Source organism: Patella vulgata, chromosome 2 (genome assembly GCF_932274485.2).
Source record: "Patella vulgata chromosome 2, xgPatVulg1.2, whole genome shotgun sequence".
In the NCBI taxonomy this organism is placed as follows: Eukaryota; Metazoa; Mollusca; class Gastropoda; family Patellidae; genus Patella; species Patella vulgata.
Genome location: NC_065880.2, coordinates 72,426,938 through 72,446,286, shown reverse-complemented (window position 1 = coordinate 72,446,286; position 19,349 = coordinate 72,426,938). Strand labels below are relative to the sequence as shown.

Here is a 19,349-nt window from a genome sequence, read left to right as displayed (position 1 = left end):
TGGCATTAGTACTGTTAAAGTCAGATGAAACTCATGATTAAGGATTTGGTAATACTAAAGGTTACATCAAAATGCATATGTACCCATGGGATGGGATAAGGCAGGACCATTTTTTGGAGGAGAGAGAGAAAGAGAGAGAGTGAGAGAAAGTGAGGTCTACATGCAAATGTAATTAAGAGCCCATCAATAGCACCATGCCCTAATTTTTTCACAAAATTACTATTGTTTTGGTAAATTTTAAGTCTTATTGTATCCCAATGAATAGATGTCAAAGATCATTGTCAGGGTCATTATTCACAATATTCCAGGGTATAAATTTAAAAACTATCAATCCAGCAAGTCTATGAATATGGAGGAAAACTTTGTTGCAATAAGTTTTCTTTCTTCTGTTAGAAGTAGAGAACAAGGAAAGTTCTGAAGTTAAAGGTCTAACTGAAAGGTAATATCATTTATTCGAACATCTTTTCATTCAACAAAGATTTCATTGACTTTTAAAAGAGCCATCACAGATTTCACAAGGTGTTTGTTTATAAAAGTGGGTTTATGTCTGAAAATCACCTTTTCTGTAAGCTGAAGCTCCAAATACTGAGCTGTTAGATAGGGGTGTTATGTAACCCATTTAAGAATAAGTGTTCTTTTGTATGAGTGACTTTATAATTGCAGTAATCATATATATATATATATATATATATATATATATATATGTTCCACTGAAACTGCAACTGGAATAGGCATGGTTATCCAGGCATTTACAGTGTGGCATTTGGGGATCTAACCACAGCTAAACAAGAATCTGGCTTTCAAATATTTGCACAGAACAATTCTAAATTATCTTTCACATTTGGACTGTTTGGGTCTGTCCAAGGGTGTACTGGTATTAATATATCACTTTTCTGCAAGGAACTGGGGTAGTCAATATTTACAAGATCTCTAAATGGTTAAATAACCAGTTATATTCAATAAAATATACCTGGGACAGTCCCTTTTTATCTTGAATACTTCTTTAAATAAAGGCATTAAATTAATATTTGTAATTCATAGGTAACATTTATACATACCTGTGGTTTATCTAAATGATAATACCTGGCAACAAAGTGTGATAAAAGATATAGGCCTATAGGTCAATACATATACTTATATAAACAGGTCATATATTGTTATCATTTGCTCATCTGTCAACTGACCCTTAAAGATTTAAAGTGGCTACACCACTAATGTAATAAACTTTATAGACAAAAATTGTCATAATGTAAATTTGTATAATTATGAAAGTTGTAAAAAGGAATAGTTCTTTCGCCCAACTGTGAGAGAGAGAGAAATGGGGTTTGACATCCACTCGACACAGACTAGGTCATTTCGGGACTAACATATGGTTTAATTTTATATTAATAATTCGCTTGCGCATAGGGGTCTTTAGCAGTGGGAGGAAACCGGAGGACCCGTAGAGAAAACCCAGGAGGTTGGTCAGGCAACCCTACTCCTTGTGACTCAATGACAGGCCTCATGATACAACGCGCACGTGCTAACCATTCGGCCATCCAACCCCCCTCACCCAACTGTAAAGCTAAATATCTAAGTATTAAAATGTGACTGTCAATTAGTGCCTTGGAACTGGTTACAGGGGGAGAGAGATAGATGGGGTTACTGTCCACTCAACACCACAAACTAATAAGGCACAAGTTTAATTAAGTAAATTTACTTGCGCGTTGGGGTCTGTAACACTTGGAGGAAACAGGAGGAGGTATCGAAGCCATGCCACTTGAATCAATAACAAACCTTATGATCTAAAGTGGACATGTTAGACCATTTGGCCACTCCCCACCCCTACTGTAATAAACTATGTAGATAAAATTTGTTTTCAGAAATAAAACAGTTTCTATATAAAATGACACATACCTCGAGTCTCTGTATTGGGCGAGCCTCGGTGGCGCAATGAGTAAGGCACTGACTCGTTAACCAGGAGGTCTCCTTGTTCACTCCCGTTGTTGGTCGAGAGCATGCCTCAAGATTTCCAGTATGGCTGCCCTTTGTCATTGGTGCAGAACAGAGGGCCTAGCAAGAAACAGTGTCTAATCGTTTGGATGGGACAGAAAACAGAGATCTTGTGTACACACTGGCGTACCATACCTAATCCCACTAAACACTGCTTTAACGAAAGCAAATTTCTGTTCCAAATTATGACTGGTCAATGGTCCGATCAACAACCAATAGTTAACTGCGTTACAAAAGCATTACACTTAAAAAGAGCTCCAAATTGGACCAAATATGTTTACATAACTTTACATCATGACTCACAATTTTTTTATGCCCAGTTAACCAGTGCATAGCAGAATATTGCAGAAAAACTAATTGTGTGACAAACGAGGCTATCAAATCGGAAAACAATGTAAACAATACTGTTTGGAGACGAACATACTTTCCCCGTTTTTAATACCTTAAATCACTGTCCAAAGTTTTAGGGAAGACCCAGATTAAACGAAGGACTGTCATGTTGCTGTACTTGGGATAGATTTGATTGAATGGGAAGAATAGACACACTCCCTCAAAAGCTTAAGTATCAGAAGCCAATCCAGCAATTGGCAGAGAGAGATTTCTCGGGCCATTGCTTCAGGAATATGCTGGCGTACATGTAAAAGAAGTATAGTTGTTGATCAAAACAAACACTGCTATCTAAGATTACATTTTGAAATATATATCTAGCAACCTAGATGGTTTGTCGGCAATAGGTTGTTAGTGAGAATCCGTTGTACTTTATAAGTTATCGCAGACCAATAATTATTTATCTGCAGTGGAAAATTGCCAACAAATAATCTTTTTTGAAATCCAATCCAAGATGGAGATACAAAAACGTAAAACTTAGTGCTAGATATTACTGTAGGGCATAGATAAAAAGAAATGGAAATAACAACATATCAAAGTCTAGAATTTATAAGGCCTATCAGTGCATCCATTATTAACATTTTCTACCGGTAATGAAGTCTCTTTAATTTTGATTACAAGATTATAAATAAAATATATCTACATTATATAACTGATTTATATGACCATATTTCTGTCCTAGCCCTTATTCATTAATCAGGTATTATCACATTTATATTTTTCTCTACTCATGATCACATATCTTAAAAATATTAAAGAAATTAATTTCAACAAAGAACAATATGGTGTAAGTCTAATGGAAAAGTTATTTCTTGATGGACTGGATAAATTTAAATTTCTAAATTTTTATATTTTTTTTTAAAATATGAGGATGTTTAAATTAAAAAACACCCAAGATAAATATAAAGCTATTTGCACTCTAGTTAGATTCGGTTGGTTTTTGTTTTTCTTCTACAAACAATTCAACGAAATTTTCAGTTACACACCTAACCTCCTGGATTAACAATTTCAAAAACTTCGCTACATCTAAAATATTGTTATCTATCTAAAATGATTTAGATTTCAACAAGCCAACAGTGAGGCTGATGTCCCCTGCCGAAATTGCAAAATAAATAGATGACACATATTAATTAATCGCACATTTATTTTTTTCACTAAGTTTCATCACTCTCTATCAGATAGAATCAAGATTATCTTGTCCCAAACCATCGACAAATGAAATCGATTAGCTCTGCTTAGCTTCAGCTCGAAATGTTAATTATTGAACTCAGTCAAGACATTCACCTAATGAACATCTACATATACATCAAGTTTAAACATTCACCTAATAGACACCTATGCCAAGTTTGAACATTCTACCTCAATTAGAAGGAGAGTTATTGTGTTCCAAAGTTTCTACCAATCAAATTGCTTATCACTCTGCTTACCCTCAGCAAAAAATGTTCATTATCGAACTTAGTTAAGGTATTCATATAATAAATCTATACACCAAGTTTCATCAATCTCACTTAATTAGAACTAAAGTTATCGTGTCCCAAAGCATCAACCAATCAAATTGCTTATCTCTGCTTACCCTAAGCGGAAAATGCTCATCTTCGAACTCCATCAAGGCATTGACCTAATCAACACATACACCAAGTTTGAACATTCTAGCTCAATTAGGAAGAGAGTTATCGTGCCCCAAAGTATCAACCAATCAAATTGCTTATCTCTGCTTACCCTAAGCGGAAAATGCTCATCTTCGAACTCCATCAAGGCATTGACCTAATAAACACATACACCAAGTTTGAACATTCTAGCTCAATTAAAAGTTATCGTGTCCCAAAGCATCAACCAATCAAATTGCTTATCTCTGCTTACCCTAAGCGGAAAATGCTCATCTTCGAACTCCATCAAGGCATTGACCTAATCAACACATACACCCAGTTTGAACATTCTAGCCCAATTAGGAAGAGAGTTATCGTGTCCCAAAGCATCAACCAATCAAATTGCTTATCTCTGCTTACCCTAAGCGGAAAATGCTCATCTTCGAACTCCATCAAGGCATTGACCTAATAAACACATACACCAAGTTTGAACATTCTAGCTCAATTAGGAAGAGAGTTATTGTGTCCCAAAAAGTGTGACGGACAGACAGACGGACAGACAGACAGACAGACAGACAGACGGACGGACGAACCCATTTTAATAGTCCCCTGCTTTCTTCGAAAGGCGGGGGACAATAAAGACCTAAAATAAAAAGTAATCTGATCAAAATGGATATTGGTCCAAAATGATTAAAATCGATCAATTCAAACATTTGAATGTATATCTGAAAAAGTGGTTGCCATGAAAGATACACCCACATTTTGCAATAGATAGACAGAGAACGAGCTAATAAAAAAATATGATTTTTTGTACAATCAGCGGCCATATTCCAGGAAGTGACGGTCCAATATGCGCGAATATCAAAAGGAACCGAAATCTCTAGGATATAAAGATATATTTTAAGTATTATCCAAACCGGATAAATATTCTGACCTCTAGAGGGTCCACAACGGACAGGGGCAACGACAATATACATCCACTTGAAAATATGTTCAAATAAAAAGACTATATATGATTATGCACACATATTTTATTATTATTTACAATTTATCTACAGTTTTAATAAATCTGTTCTGTTGGTCTCATTAACACATCATTAATCTATAAAAGAAAAGAAAAATATATTAAACAAGCCAACAGTGAGGCTGATGTCCCCCGCCGAAATAGGAAAATAATTAGAGAACACATATAAATTTATCACAAATTATCTTTTACAAAGTATTGAACAATCAAACAGTATATCTTTACTTATAGTCTAAGCATACAATGTTTTTGATGGAATAATTATAGCATATTAAGGGGAAAACATGCTCTATGCCTACAGATCTAGAGTTTGGTTGTATCAACGGGTCTATTTTCCATCTTGCTGCAAGTTGTGCAAAGTTCACTGTTTTCTTTCTGTCATTAAATGTCAATTCATTATTGCATACTACATATTTAATTAATTTATAATAGTTTCTTTTTCAATTTGTTTTTTCTGCTTACCATAAGCGGAACGGACAGACAGACAAACAGACAGACGGACGAACCCATTTTAATAGTTCCCTGCTTTCTTCGAAAGGCGGGGGACAATCAAAGTAGGAGAGTTATTGTTTTCCAAAGTCTCGACCAATCAAATTGCGTATCGCTCTGCTTACCCTGAGCAGAAAATGCTCATTATGAAACTTAGTCAAGGTATTACTGTAATGAAACTATACACCAAGTTTCATCAATCTCACTTAATTAGAACTAAAGTTATCGTGTCCCAAAGCATCAACCAATCAAATTGCTTATCTCTGCTTACCCTAAGCGGAAAATGCTCATCTTCGAACTCCATCAAGGCATTGACCTAATCAACACATACACCAAGTTTGAACATTCTAGCCCAATTAGGAAGAGAGTTATCGTGCCCCAAAGTATCAACCAATCAAATTGCTTATCTCTGCTTACCCTAAGCGGAAAATGCTCATCTTCGAACTCCATCAAGGCATTGACCTAATAAACACATACACCAAGTTTGAACATTCTAGCTCAATCAAAAGTTATCGTGTCCCAAAGCATCAACCAATCAAATTGCTTATCTCTGCTTACCCTAAGCGGAAAATGCTCATCTTCGAACTCCATCAAGGCATTGACCTAATCAACACATACACCAAGTTTAAACATTCTAGCCCAATTAGGAAGAGAGTTATCGTGTCCCAAAGCATCAACCAATCAAATTGCTTATCTCTGCTTACCCTAAGCGGAAAATGCTCATCTTCGAACTCCATCAAGGCATTGACCTAATAAACACATACACCAAGTTTGAACATTCTAGCTCAATTAGGAAGAGAGTTATTGTGTCCCAAAAAGTGTGACGGACAGACAGACGGACAGACAGAAGGACAGACAGACGGACAGACAGACAGACAGACAGACGGACGAACCCATTTTAATAGTCCCCTGCTTTCTTCGAAAGGCGGGGGACAAAAAAAATATTAGTCTATTAACTTACAAACAAGAACTGAGTTCTCTAATATTGTCCCAAAAAACTGTACATAAACAATCAATGGTAAAACAGGCATAAAAAAAAAGTTTCCAGGCAACGAAAAAAGATCTACCTGTAGCTAAGTTGACCAGACAGTTTATTTGACTTGTTGGGTCAACTAAAATCTGACCAAAATAGGGTTTTCTTCCCCTTTGAAACCATCAATGCAAGTGTCAATAAGAATGTTAAAAACAGTAGCCTGTAGAACATTTATGAAGACTAGGCAACATATCCAAGCTGGAAAAAACACTGATCTGTAGTTGATTACAAGGTTTGCATGGGGTTCACAATGACTACATGGAAATTTTAATGTACAAAACAATTTTCAATGGGGTTTCTCCAGACTGACCCCTTGTGTATTGGACATAAGTGACTCATCAATACTCATAAACTAAATAACCCTTTGAAACAATTAAACTATAAGGAGGCAGGGGAAAAGATTTACCTCAACATGTGCTGGTGCCTTTAAGGTATAAATGACTGCACTGGATATATCTTTCGCATCCATACGCTAGAAAAGAAAAATTAACAAACCAATTTTTATTTAATATCTCATTAAAATGAAATGACTATTTTCTGGACTGACTGGGATAATGAAGACATGCATATGTCATGCAGTGTGCTATGAGGGAAATTTGCCAGGACTGTGACGTTAATTTGTATTTCAAATTTTTTCAACTGTCAAGGGTTCTTTTAAGGGAAAGCCAGTATGTAGGCCTACACAGGGTCTCGTTTCTTTGTGCTAACCGATCGACAAGACACCATTTCTTGCCCAGTGCTGACAAAGCTAAACCACACCGGAAAATTACGAGGAACTTTCTCAGCCAACACCAAGGCCTCCGGGTTTGTGGGCCAGTGCCATTATCACTGAGCCTCCGCGGTCCCCTTTTATCTCACAAAAATGCAATATTAACCAACAAGCAAGAATATCTGCTTTTCAAGTCTAGAAAAACAAACAATCTAATAACTATTCTGTGTTGCTAACACTTCTCACATATTGTTTATAAATTCATAAATAACCATTACTTACCCTAAAATTATCTTTTCCTTGCGTTTCATCCTTCATCATTTTAACGGCAAAATCAGTATCTACATTTCCTGGACTTATTCCCTTAAAACATAAATTATCATTAATATAAGAAGAATATGGTATTGGGTGGTGGTGACTGAAGCAGTGGTGACTGGTAAGAGATTAGTTGATCCAAGAATGGGAAGGAATAGAAATATGAGAGATAGACATATGGTTTAATGTCCATTCGACACAATTTCGGGACTGACATGTGATACAATTTTATTTCAATAATTCACTAGGTTCTCCTTGTCACAGTCAAGTTTGGGATTGAAACCATGCCACTTCCCTCCTCCCCCGCCCCCAACGTAATTGTATAAAACTTACTGTAACTCTAATATGCGATTTAAGTTCCCTTAATTCTTGTCTTGTACTTTCAACTATTGCACGGACACTGTGTTTGGTTACAGCATAGAAATGAGTAAAAGCTTCATTAGCAATTCTATAACCTGACATACTGAAACAGATCAATTCTCCATAGTTCAGTCAAAATTTAATAAAAGACCTTACTTTCATTTTTTTTAGGTCTTTTACATTTCCACTACATTAAAGTCCAGTGGTGGCGTTAGATTGGTTGGTGGCATGTCAAAAATTTCAAAAAAATGTATGTACTTTTCATTTGAAGCTGGACATACCCTAGCCAATTTTCCACCTCACTTATTGATGCCAGTGCCCAGTATTATCCAGTATTTCAATGTGATTTTTGAAAATTGCCTGGGGGTGGCTTCGTTCCTCTCCCCCACTCACTTCCCTTCTAGAAAATCCTAGTGCAAATGCTGAGGTCTATCAAAATCTTCAAGAAGTTTGACTTCAATTGACTTGACCTGATCTTTCATCTAACCAATGAACAGATGCTTTGGCTTGGGCAAGAATGATTTTAACCAATTACAAAACTGAGATTTGATAAAGAAATAGATCTTCATATAGTGTTGGCCAATCAAAATAAAAACTGCATTGAATAAAGTTTAAAGTTTAATAAGATTTTCCAAACATCTGTTGGGCGATGTTCTAAATGCAATAACTTATAGTGGGCTTAAATTCACTTACTTTAGGATCAAATCGTGAATGGTTTTTAGAGATTATAAATTGTCAAAATGATCCATACATAAATAAATCTATCAAAAAAGATCTTTGTATACTGTGTTGGGCTAGTCATTCTATACATACTGATTTCCAGTTTGGATGCAATTGGCAGAATTGGGGGCTCTAATTTACTCAATATAATTATTGTGATTACTGTATTATAATATTTTTTGTTATTTGAGTAATGTTTATATATATGTTTTCTAGACATTTATTTATATTTATCAACTTATCAATATGTTTCGATTTTAGTTATTAGATTGAAGGATACAAAATATTTTTGTGTAGGCCTGCTGTAGGTGAAATCAAAATTAAAACTGCAATGAAGTAAGTTTAAATTTTAAAATATTCACTTACTTTGCGATCACATTGTGAATATTTTAAGAGATTAAAATTACCAAAACAATCAACAAATAAATAATACTGGCATTTGTTCATATTGTGCATGTTAAATATAGTCTAATATGATACCTGCTTATAAATATAATATGACCATCATCTACATTTTTTTCTTTCATTGACTGAAATGCTTCTCTTGTACAAATAGTTACTGCCATCACATTCACCTATTATAATAAAATAAAATGTACAGAATCAAATGCATAGTTTAGAAAACCACACTTTTTTAAAATTAGATGAATTCATCATGAAGAGTGCCTTTAAACAATATTTTGTTATCTTTGCTAAATCACTGACAAAATTCTTATTGAAAATGTCTATTGTCCGCAATTTGGCTTCTTACAATTAACTCCACTTGATTGACTTGACTATCTGTGCCACCATTTCTTTCAACATTAATTTACACAGGTCACAAGTCAGTCAGTAATTCCATAGAATTGTGATCTGCCATTGAAACAATTTAATATTAATCTTTAATATTAATCTAATTTTGTTCTAGTTTTCAAATTATTAACATTTCTTTTCATTTTGTGTTAAATGGGAAAGCGTGTAAAAGAGGGAATTATATTTTAAAAACCATAAAGATGTGTGACCGATAAGCATACTTACATCAAGCATTTCTCTCCATTCTTGAGTTTTGCCCGATAAAATTGGTGCATTATGAGCGAGACCAGCATTATTTATACAGACATCTACACCACCAAGACTTTCATTACTTGTAATAGTTTTAAACATATTTATAATATCTTCTTCTTTACTTAAATCACATCTTATAGCAGTTAATGATCCTTTCTCATTCTTTAACTCATCACTTAACTTCTGAAATTCAAAATCAAACATTTACATGTAGTGTTATTAAAATAACAAAAAAAGCATAATGTATGATAAAGTCAACTTTTAGTTTTAATAGGGTTTGACATAGCCTAGGAGTAATTCAAGAAAGATAGTGCTTTCAGTACCGGTACCCTACTTTTAGTTTTATGAGGGTTTGACATAGGAGTAATTCACAAAAAAACAGTGCTATTGTGTTCTATCATGGACCTTATAATATGTAATTTCTTTTGAAAAAAATATTAAAGAAAGTATATGAAGACCCATCAAAAAGTTACCTGAATCTTGTCTTTATTTCTTGCACAACCAACAACCTTCATTCCATGACAAACTAAATCTCTTGCTATGGCAGCACCAATTCCCTCCGATGCACCAGTTACCAAGGCAACACGCCCAACCCACCTTTCCATCTTTTAGTGCTCTATTTAAAGGAGAGAAAGCTTAAACCTTATATTCACAAAAACAGGATACCAAATTCCTGAAAACTAAAGGGGGATAACTCTTAGTTATTGTCTTGAAATTAGGCCACTACACCTAAGGCTATCATAAATGTAATATACCACTGTAGTGCTGGTTAACACATGGCATATTTATTAATGTGTCAGAGAGCAGTCTTATCACAGATTCTTACACATTTCATACCTCTGATGGTAGATGGTACACAAAACTGTTATTCCATTTGTTTTCATTGTTATAATTGTTTTGTTTTAAAGTTGACCTATTAACCATAAAGATTGAATAATAAAAATGGTGATCATGGGAGTTGGCCAAACTCTCTTTATGGCACAGGGCTGCATCACTGGTGCCATCACAATATAACAATCATTTTATAGTAGTTAGTGATTTTTTTGTCACTTGGCTTCCTGAACTAAAATCAGCAATTCGCTTAAAAAAGATCTCTTCTAATTTGACTTTTTAGGAGAGAAAATGAAATGAAGGCCGGAAATTTTGCCTAGACAGTGGTGCTACGGCCTACTTTTATATTGAATTTCAACTATCCAAGTGTTCTTTTACATGCACACTAATGTGTACACAGGACCTCAGTTTTTGTCCCATCTGAACGACTATGTTTTCCTTTGCCAGGCCCTCCATCCTGCACCACTGAGTAGGGGGAAGCAGACTGGAAAATCACAAACTTTCTCTGTCATCACAGGGATTGAACACAGGACCTCCAGGTTAGCGAGCCACCGTCTTACTCACTGAGCCACCGCAGCTCCTTTTAGGAGAGACAAACAGGACTATAAGATTCACATGTATTTTTTCATTGAATATTCAAAACCAGCAGCTGCCAGGCAAGATACGCCCACATTTTGCAAGAGATAAAGAACAAGCCCCCCAAAAAACCCTGATTTTTTGTACAATCAGGGGCTATAATCAAATAAGGTATGGTCTGAAATGTGCGAATATCAAAAGGAACTGAGATCTTTGGGATATAAAGTTATATTTTAAGTTTCATCAAAATCGGACAAAAATTGTGACCTCTATAGGGTCCACAACGTTCGTATTGCATAATTTGAGTGCTGTGAGCGGCCATTTTGTTGGGCAGTTTCAGTTCGATTTTCACGAAATTCAAACTCAACCATCATTATGGGGTAATTACCGTGATATATTCAAACGTTTTTTTTTTTAATCGGATAATAATTGTGACCTCTAGAGGAACCACAAGCTAAAAATGTGATTTTTTGTACAATCAGGGGCCATAATTCCTGAAATTTCGATCCGATACATGCGAATATCGAACGGAACTGAGATCTTTTGGAGATAAACCTATATTTCAAGTTTTGTCAAAATCGGATAGGAATTGTGACCTGTAGAGTGTCCACAAACAATTGTTGACGGACAGGATCAAGGACAATATACATGTGGGCGTATAAAATAAAAAGAAAATCATTTTTATAATTTATTAATGCAAAAACAGAATATAAACATAATAATATAATGCATTTACAAAAATGAAGATTGAATTCTTTATTTGGGAACTAAAGTTAAGGAGGAAAAAGCAAACTGCACATACATCAGACATATAAAACTTTCATTTCAACAGGTTATGAGGGATTTTTATTTGCAGCAGAGTAGTTATTCTAAATTGAAAAAAATCACACATTCTGAACTCATTATTTGTGATTTAAATATAAAGTTTAATACAAAAGGTTAAACAGTTATCCTGACCCATAAATAAATAGATCAATACAACCAAATCTATACCATTATTTTAGTAATTCCAAAAGCAGATTTATTTTTGATAACATTAATGAGAGAATTTATTTTACCCAAGGATGTAGATTATAACTATAAAAGATTGATTTTGTATCAAACCCATTTCTTTAATATTTCTAGAAATGTTTCAAATATAAAAAGTTTCCAATAATGGACAGCAAAAAGAACCCAATTTATTTAATATATCTGGTAATGTTTGAAATACCCCAAAAGTTTTTCCATAACCCCATGAGTGATAGCAAAAACAAAACCCAACCATTTTCATGTTGATTGCATTAGCATTGGCTGAGCCTTATGCTTTTTTCGAAGAAGGTCGCCCCCAATAGAACAACAAAAAGATGACCCGCACTTGAGATGAAGTTCCTGAGCCGCACTTGAGATGAAGTTCCTGTCTCAAAAAAATACCATTGGAAGAACCCAAACTAGGGATGAAATTGTCTAAAAAGGAGGTCCGAGACATTCAAATTCAGCTTTTATTCCCTTAATTTACACTCTCAGTCTGAGATACTCCATATTTTCAAATATGAAAGTATCTTTTGGAACAAGCAGTTGCCAGACAAGATACGTCCACATTTTGCAAGGGATGGATAGAGAACAAACTAAAAAAAGAAAAAAGGGATTTTTCGTACAATCTGGAGCCATAATCCAGGAAGCTATGGTCTGAACTGCACGTTAAGTTTCATCAAAATCAGATAAAAATTGTGACTTCTAGAGGGTCCACTTTTACACAATTTGTGTACAAGGAGCTGCCATAATGTCCGGATGTGTAACAGTGTTATATTTTAAGAGTTTTTTAAAATTGAATACAAATTGTGACTTCTAGCCGGTCCACAAGCCACAAATGTGATTTTTTTTTAACAATTAAGGGCTATTATCCAGGAAGTTACATTTGGATATGCACGATCATAAAAAGGAAATAAGATCTTTGTGACATAAACATAAATTTAAAGTTTCAACAAAATCGGATAAAAATTGTGGCCTCTAGAAGGTCTAAAACCTTGATATACCATACATTTACGGCCATTTTGTCCAACAGTTTTGGTCTGATTTTCACGAAATTCACACTCAACTGTCATTAGGGGGTAACGGTGATATATTCAAACGTTTTTTTAAATTGGATAAAAATTGTGCACTCTAAAGGGACCACAAGATAAAAACCTGATTTTTTGTACAATCAAGGGCCATAATTCAGGAAGTTACAATCCGATAAGCATGAAAATCAAAAGGAACTAAGATCTTTCTGTTATAAACATATATTTCCATATTCATTAAAATCGGATCAAAATTGTGACATTTAGAGAGTGTGAAATAGCTTCATTTAACGTCCGCTTCCACCGAGGAGATATCACAGACAAATGACCTCTAGAGGGTTCACAATCTCAATACACCATATATTTACACTATCTGCATACGGTGTAATGGTGATATATTCGAACGTTTTTTTTAAAAAGCGGATAATAATTGTGACCTCTAGAGGGTCCACAAGCTAAAAACGTAATTTTTCGTACAATCAGGGGCCATAATTCAGGAAGTTACGATCAGATATGCACGAATATCAAAAGGAACCACGATCTTTGGGTTATAAACATGCATTTCAAGTTTCATCAAAATCAGATCAAAATTGTGCCTCTAGAGTGTCCACAAGCTAAAAACGTGATTTTTCGAACAATCAAAGGCCAAAATCCATGAAGTTATTGTCCGAAACATGCAATATTGAAAGGAACAGATATCTTTGGGAGACAGACCTATATTTCAAGTTTCGTCAAAATGGGATAAAAATTGTGACCTATAGAGTGTCTACAAACAAATTGTGGACGGACGAACGTGTGGACGGACGAACGTACAGACAGACAGGGGCGACGGTATAATACGTCCACATGAAAATGTGACGTATAAAAACATGTCTAGGCCTACTCGCTGTCTCATACAAATGTACTTTTAAAACATTAAATAACACAATGAGTTACTCACTACCCTGCACCCTCTTCACAACCTCTGCTCAGACAAATCATAATTAAATACATGCGTATACAGTTATACTATGACAAATACATACGATCAGACACAAGCAATGTTTGTAATATAAATTAACAGTATATCCAATATCACATTTATATGGAAGCTCAGAGATAGAAATAAAAAGAGTTAAAAGTTATATTTTTGATATCCATACTATAAAGTACTGTACATAATCTAGTAAATCTGATCATAGTGCATGTTTTGTTAAAGCTAATGTGAGGTTGCCCAATATCACTGGCATATTAAATTGTCACCGAGATCAGATTATTCAGTTCGAACAACACTGCAAGGAACTTTAATTTATGTGGATTGCGCCCCCACCCCCACAAATCATAATTCTGATTGACTAACAATGCTCTGAGATAAGATTACTGAGATCAACTGACATTAACTTTACTGCATCACATAGAATGTCTTATTGGCTTAGCTAGTCTTAATATTTACACCTAATTAGTTAGCACTTTTTGAATTAATTACATGTATATGCTTATTCAAATATAGATTAAAATAAATCACTACATAAAAGAAGACTTCTTTTATTTTCTTAGTTCTTACATTCTTAAAATAACTGGGAACATGCCGACAGATCTGAAGTAGCAAATCCACCCTAATGGCTTTATACAGAAATGCAATTAAAACATTACATTAACTGGCAAATAATATGAAAGACATAGGTAAGTTATTCAATTGAGTATCAGGAAGCTAGCTATCAAAAAATTGGTTTGTTCTTGTCGCCCTATCAACATGAGCTCGATACAAAACTTCATTAATATGAAAATAATGTGGATTTTCTGTTACAGTTAATTCAGGTTCATAACCAAGTAAATCTGGATTTAATAAAACACTACTTGAAGAAGATTGTCTATTTTCAATATTGTTGTTCAAGTTTGTTTCAAGATGGCGGGAATGTTCAGCAGACACAGACAAGGGAGATAAATGTGCGTGATGATTTGGTTGTTGAGAAGCCTGTTGCTGCCAAGATTCTGTATGACCATTCATGTTACTAGGATGAATCTGAAAAAAAATATTTATAATGTTCATTAATCTTTATAGAAATGAAATGAGGTTTAATGTTCTACTTTTCTAGGCTAATGAAAACAGTGTGCCATAAGGGTTATCTTGCCCGAACAGCAGTGCTATGGCCTACTCTCATATAAAATTCCAACTGTCAAGGTTCTTTTACATTCACGGCAACATGTATATTGGACCTTGGTTTTCCATCCCCTTCAAACAACTAGACCCTGGTTCTTTATATAGTCTTAATACAGAATTGCATAAACTGACCATTCAATTATATAATTTTGGGGGTCACAGAGCTCAATTTTGCAAAATTTTGCAGAGTGGAAGTACTACATTTTCTGAAATATGTACAAGTTCCCAGAATTATAACTGTATTTCTTGACAAATTTGACAAAATTAACAATTTGACAGTCATACGATAATGGTATGCAGAAAGTAGAAACATAATTCGTAATTCTATTACTTGATATTTAATTTAATATGCCTGTTGCTGACTGCAGGGTCTTTTGAGGTAAATTAACCTACCAAAGGAGATAACTGATCTTCTTGATTCAAATATGAACTTCTTTCATTTCTGAAAAAAAAAAAGCTAATAATAATTGTGAATTTCATTCCACCAACACCAGCACTCTAAAGTCGATGCTACTAAAAAATAAACAATACAATTTCTGCCAACTCCCACCTCTAAACTAACATCTCGTTCCCATAGTTTAAAGGAATGGACTATTCTCAGAATCATTTTGCAACACTGTATTTTTACAAGTATAGTACTTCAAGCAAATTCTGCATTTTTGCAAAAAATTTATGTTTCAAAACTAGTGAATAAACCCTAAGGATTTTTTTAATTTTATTTTAATAATAAGCAGAGATAGTCACCTAATATATTGTTAACCATTTAACACTGGTACCACAAGAACTAGTAAATGGTCTTATAATACAGAGAGCTATTCAAATATCTTTGGCGGTTTGAGGAACTCTTAAAACAGTAGTTTCCAGCTGTTTAGGGATAGATCACTTTTCTCTAATTTTCCTCAAGAAACTGGGGTACTCAATATTTACATATACTATGATATACATGTATATATGTATCGGGTGCTAAAGGGTCAACAAGAGTGTTCAATGACCATCTACAATTCAACAGAGAATGACAGAAATGGGTTTAATGATCACTTGGCATAAACTATATTTCACAATTTTATTTCAATAATTCACTTCTGCATAAGGGTTTTTAGCAGTGGGAGGAAAGCGGAGGACCTGGAAAAAGCTCACACCATTTGACACACTAGACCGTACGATCTAAATCACACATTCGACCACCCAACCCCAACAATAATATATATTCTGACTTGTAGCCTAAAGTCTATATCATGTTAGAAAAGAAAAACTTTTGAGGAGCTTTTAAATGAAACAATTATATACATATAAAAAAAATAATTCTAGGTTAGGTAATAACTATAATATTCACAGAAATCACATGTTACAACATATTTCCTTACTGAATATGAAGGCCATTTATTCTTTTTGATATCGGTAGAGATTCATCTCCTTCGTCATCAACTTCACTTCTTAATCTTTTGTTACTTCTGAAAAAAATGGTTTATTTTCAAACTAATCTTGAGTAAATTTTATATGCACAATTTCTATAAGAAAAATGAGGAGAAATGGACACAGGGAACTTTAGTTAGGCTAACGCTTATCATTTGTTTACTATGTTCCTCAAACAAATCTTCGATCCCAACATGAACTACCCGATACGTCTTGCTTGAGGTGCCCAACTATAGACTACAGTCTTTCTGTCATAGATGCTTCTCATACACTGTACCAAACCTATTGAATTCATTACCCTTGACTATAAAGAATTTAAAATCTCTTGCTGTTTTAAGAAGCAGTTTTTTGACTGCTTATTGACATTAATTGTATTTTTGTCTAGAGATAAGTGAAGAGCTAAATGTGCCTTCAGCATTAACAATGATGGAATTGTGCGCAATAAGAACTCGCTAATAATAGTATTATTGTTATATGGTGGAAGGAAAGTTAATATTTTATATATTTCAATCGTCCTGATAAAGATCTGCTGACTTTACAAGTAGGGGTAGGCCTATCAGGAAAATTGTGGGCGCTATATGTGTACACCAGCTGGGGGGGGACAATAGATCAGTAACATTCATATAATAGCTGACTTGCTGTGCTTACCCAGTGAAAATTGTTAATATGTCACTATGTGGTATCTTTGGGATACCAGAATTTGTGAACCATTCACATTAACGTTAAGCCTACCTGTATTACTGCACATGTAGCAAAAACAGATTATGATTCTGGTAATGTGAAACCCGTAGAAACACTGGTGGGTGCCAGGTAAGTAGCTATAGCGGGGGGATCAGGGGGGTGGGCAAGGGGATCTAGCAGCCAAACCAATGTCACTCCGCTTTGGTCGTCGGCTTCCTACTTAGTACTGCCAATTTTTTTTTAACGATTTCATTGTAATAAGCATCCCTTTTTGCAATAAATGTCTTACTATGTATGGGTACCCACTACCTTGAATTGAAACTGTTTTACTCTTTAGTTTTTTTGTACATTTGAAATTTGAGTCACACTCACAACTAACTAGATAGATGAAGAAGGTGACAACAATCAATTTTCCAAATTCCATTCATTCATCTACCCTCCCTACAGTGAATTTACAAGAAATTATATCAGTTCTGTGAATTAAAACTACCTTGTTGATGCCATGATTTAATTAGTTCTGTAGTCAAAAAGATTTTATCTCAAAATCAGTCCTAAACAAGACCATGTTTATAGGTTTTCTTTTGTCCTTTACCAATTTTACCAAAATCTAGACGTCTTCTGCATACTGCATGACAAAATAAGGGGAAATAACTCTCAATTGTCACCCCACCCGAAGAAATATCAAAATAGATTATTTTAATTCTCATGCATTTCTTTGACGCCATCCACACAATTTTTGTTATTTTTGTCTGGTTGTCAGTTGTTATTTGGAACCAACATATAATGGTAAATATAGCTACATCTACTATGATAGGGGAAGTAACTCCATTTTAACATAAATCTCCATTTTTTAGGGCTTTCGTTACTTACCTGTCATGACCGAGTGTTAATTAATATGATAACCAGCGGCTGCCAGGCAGGATACGCCCACATTTTGCAAGAGATGGATAGAGAACAAGCTAAAAACAAATGAGATTTTTCGTACAATCAGGGGCCATAATCCAGAAAGTTATGGTCTAAATATCAAAAGATATATTTTAAGTTTCATCAAAAACGGATAAAAATGGTGATATATTTAAACAGTTTTTAAAATCGGATAAAAGTGTGACCTCTAGAGAATCCACAAGCTAAAAATATGATTTTTCGTACAATAAGGGGCCATAATTCAGGAAGTTACGATCCATATGCGCGAATATCGAAAGAAACCAAGTTTCATCAAAATCGGTTCAAAACTGTGACCTCTTGAGGGTCCACAACATTGATATAGCAAATGTTTACACTATTAGCGTATGAGGGGTGGCCATTTTGTCTGGCAGTTTTGGTCCGATTTTCACGAAGTTCGAACTCAGCCAACATTACGGTGTAAACGTGATATATTCAACCGCTTTTTTAAATCAGATAATAATTGTGACCTCTAGAGAGACAACAAGCTAAAAACACGATTTTTCGTACAATCAGGGGCCATAATTCAGGAAGTTACAATCCAATATGCGCGAATATCGAAAGCAACCAAAATCTTTGGGTTAAAACATGCATTTCAAAATTTCAAGTTTCATCAAAATTGGTTCAAAATTGTGACCTCTGGAGGGTCCACAAGCTAAAAAATGTGATTTTTCGTACAATCAGGGGCCATAATCCATGCAGTTTTGATCCGATACATGCCAATATCGAAAGTAATATTTCAAGTTTCGTCAAAATCGGATAAGAATTGTGACCTGTAGACTGTCCATAAACAGTTGTGGACGAACAGACGGATGTCCGGACGGACAGGGGCGACAATATACGTCCACATGAAAATTTGGGCGTATAAAAAACAATTTAATATTGAAATGTATGCGACGATACATAAATTTTCCATTTTTTTGTGGTATTTTCCTAGCAACTATGATGTTTTTTTGTTATTGCTGACACAAATATATATTTTTGTATTTTAAACTTTTTCAAAACCTTAATTTTATTAGATTGTTAGAAATAAAAATATAAATTTAACGCTCATAAAATCTTATTCAAATT

At 34.4% G+C, this 19,349-nt stretch overlaps 2 protein-coding genes across 2 annotated transcripts; both read right to left on the bottom strand.

Moving 5' to 3' along the window:
- Window positions 1-4,976: 4,976 nt before the first annotated feature.
- On the bottom strand, window positions 4,977-10,339 carry LOC126810765 (dehydrogenase/reductase SDR family member 11). Its single transcript, XM_050536023.1, has 7 exons — window positions 10,133-10,339; window positions 9,633-9,842; window positions 9,096-9,190; window positions 7,869-7,998; window positions 7,503-7,583; window positions 6,918-6,983; window positions 4,977-5,067 (listed from the first exon to the last, which is right to left on the bottom strand). Exons 1-7 carry the CDS (start codon window positions 10,262-10,264, stop codon window positions 5,026-5,028), a joined length of 756 nt encoding a protein of 251 aa, XP_050391980.1. The 5' UTR covers window positions 10,265-10,339; the 3' UTR covers window positions 4,977-5,025.
- Window positions 10,340-11,757: 1,418 nt separating this feature from the next.
- Window positions 11,758-18,037, bottom strand: LOC126811331 (uncharacterized). Its single transcript, XM_050536837.2, has 4 exons — window positions 17,827-18,037; window positions 16,607-16,693; window positions 15,636-15,684; window positions 11,758-15,104 (listed from the first exon to the last, which is right to left on the bottom strand). Exons 1-4 carry the CDS (start codon window positions 17,838-17,840, stop codon window positions 14,793-14,795), a joined length of 462 nt encoding a protein of 153 aa, XP_050392794.1. The 5' UTR covers window positions 17,841-18,037; the 3' UTR covers window positions 11,758-14,792.
- Between the last annotated feature and the right edge of the window lie 1,312 nt (window positions 18,038-19,349).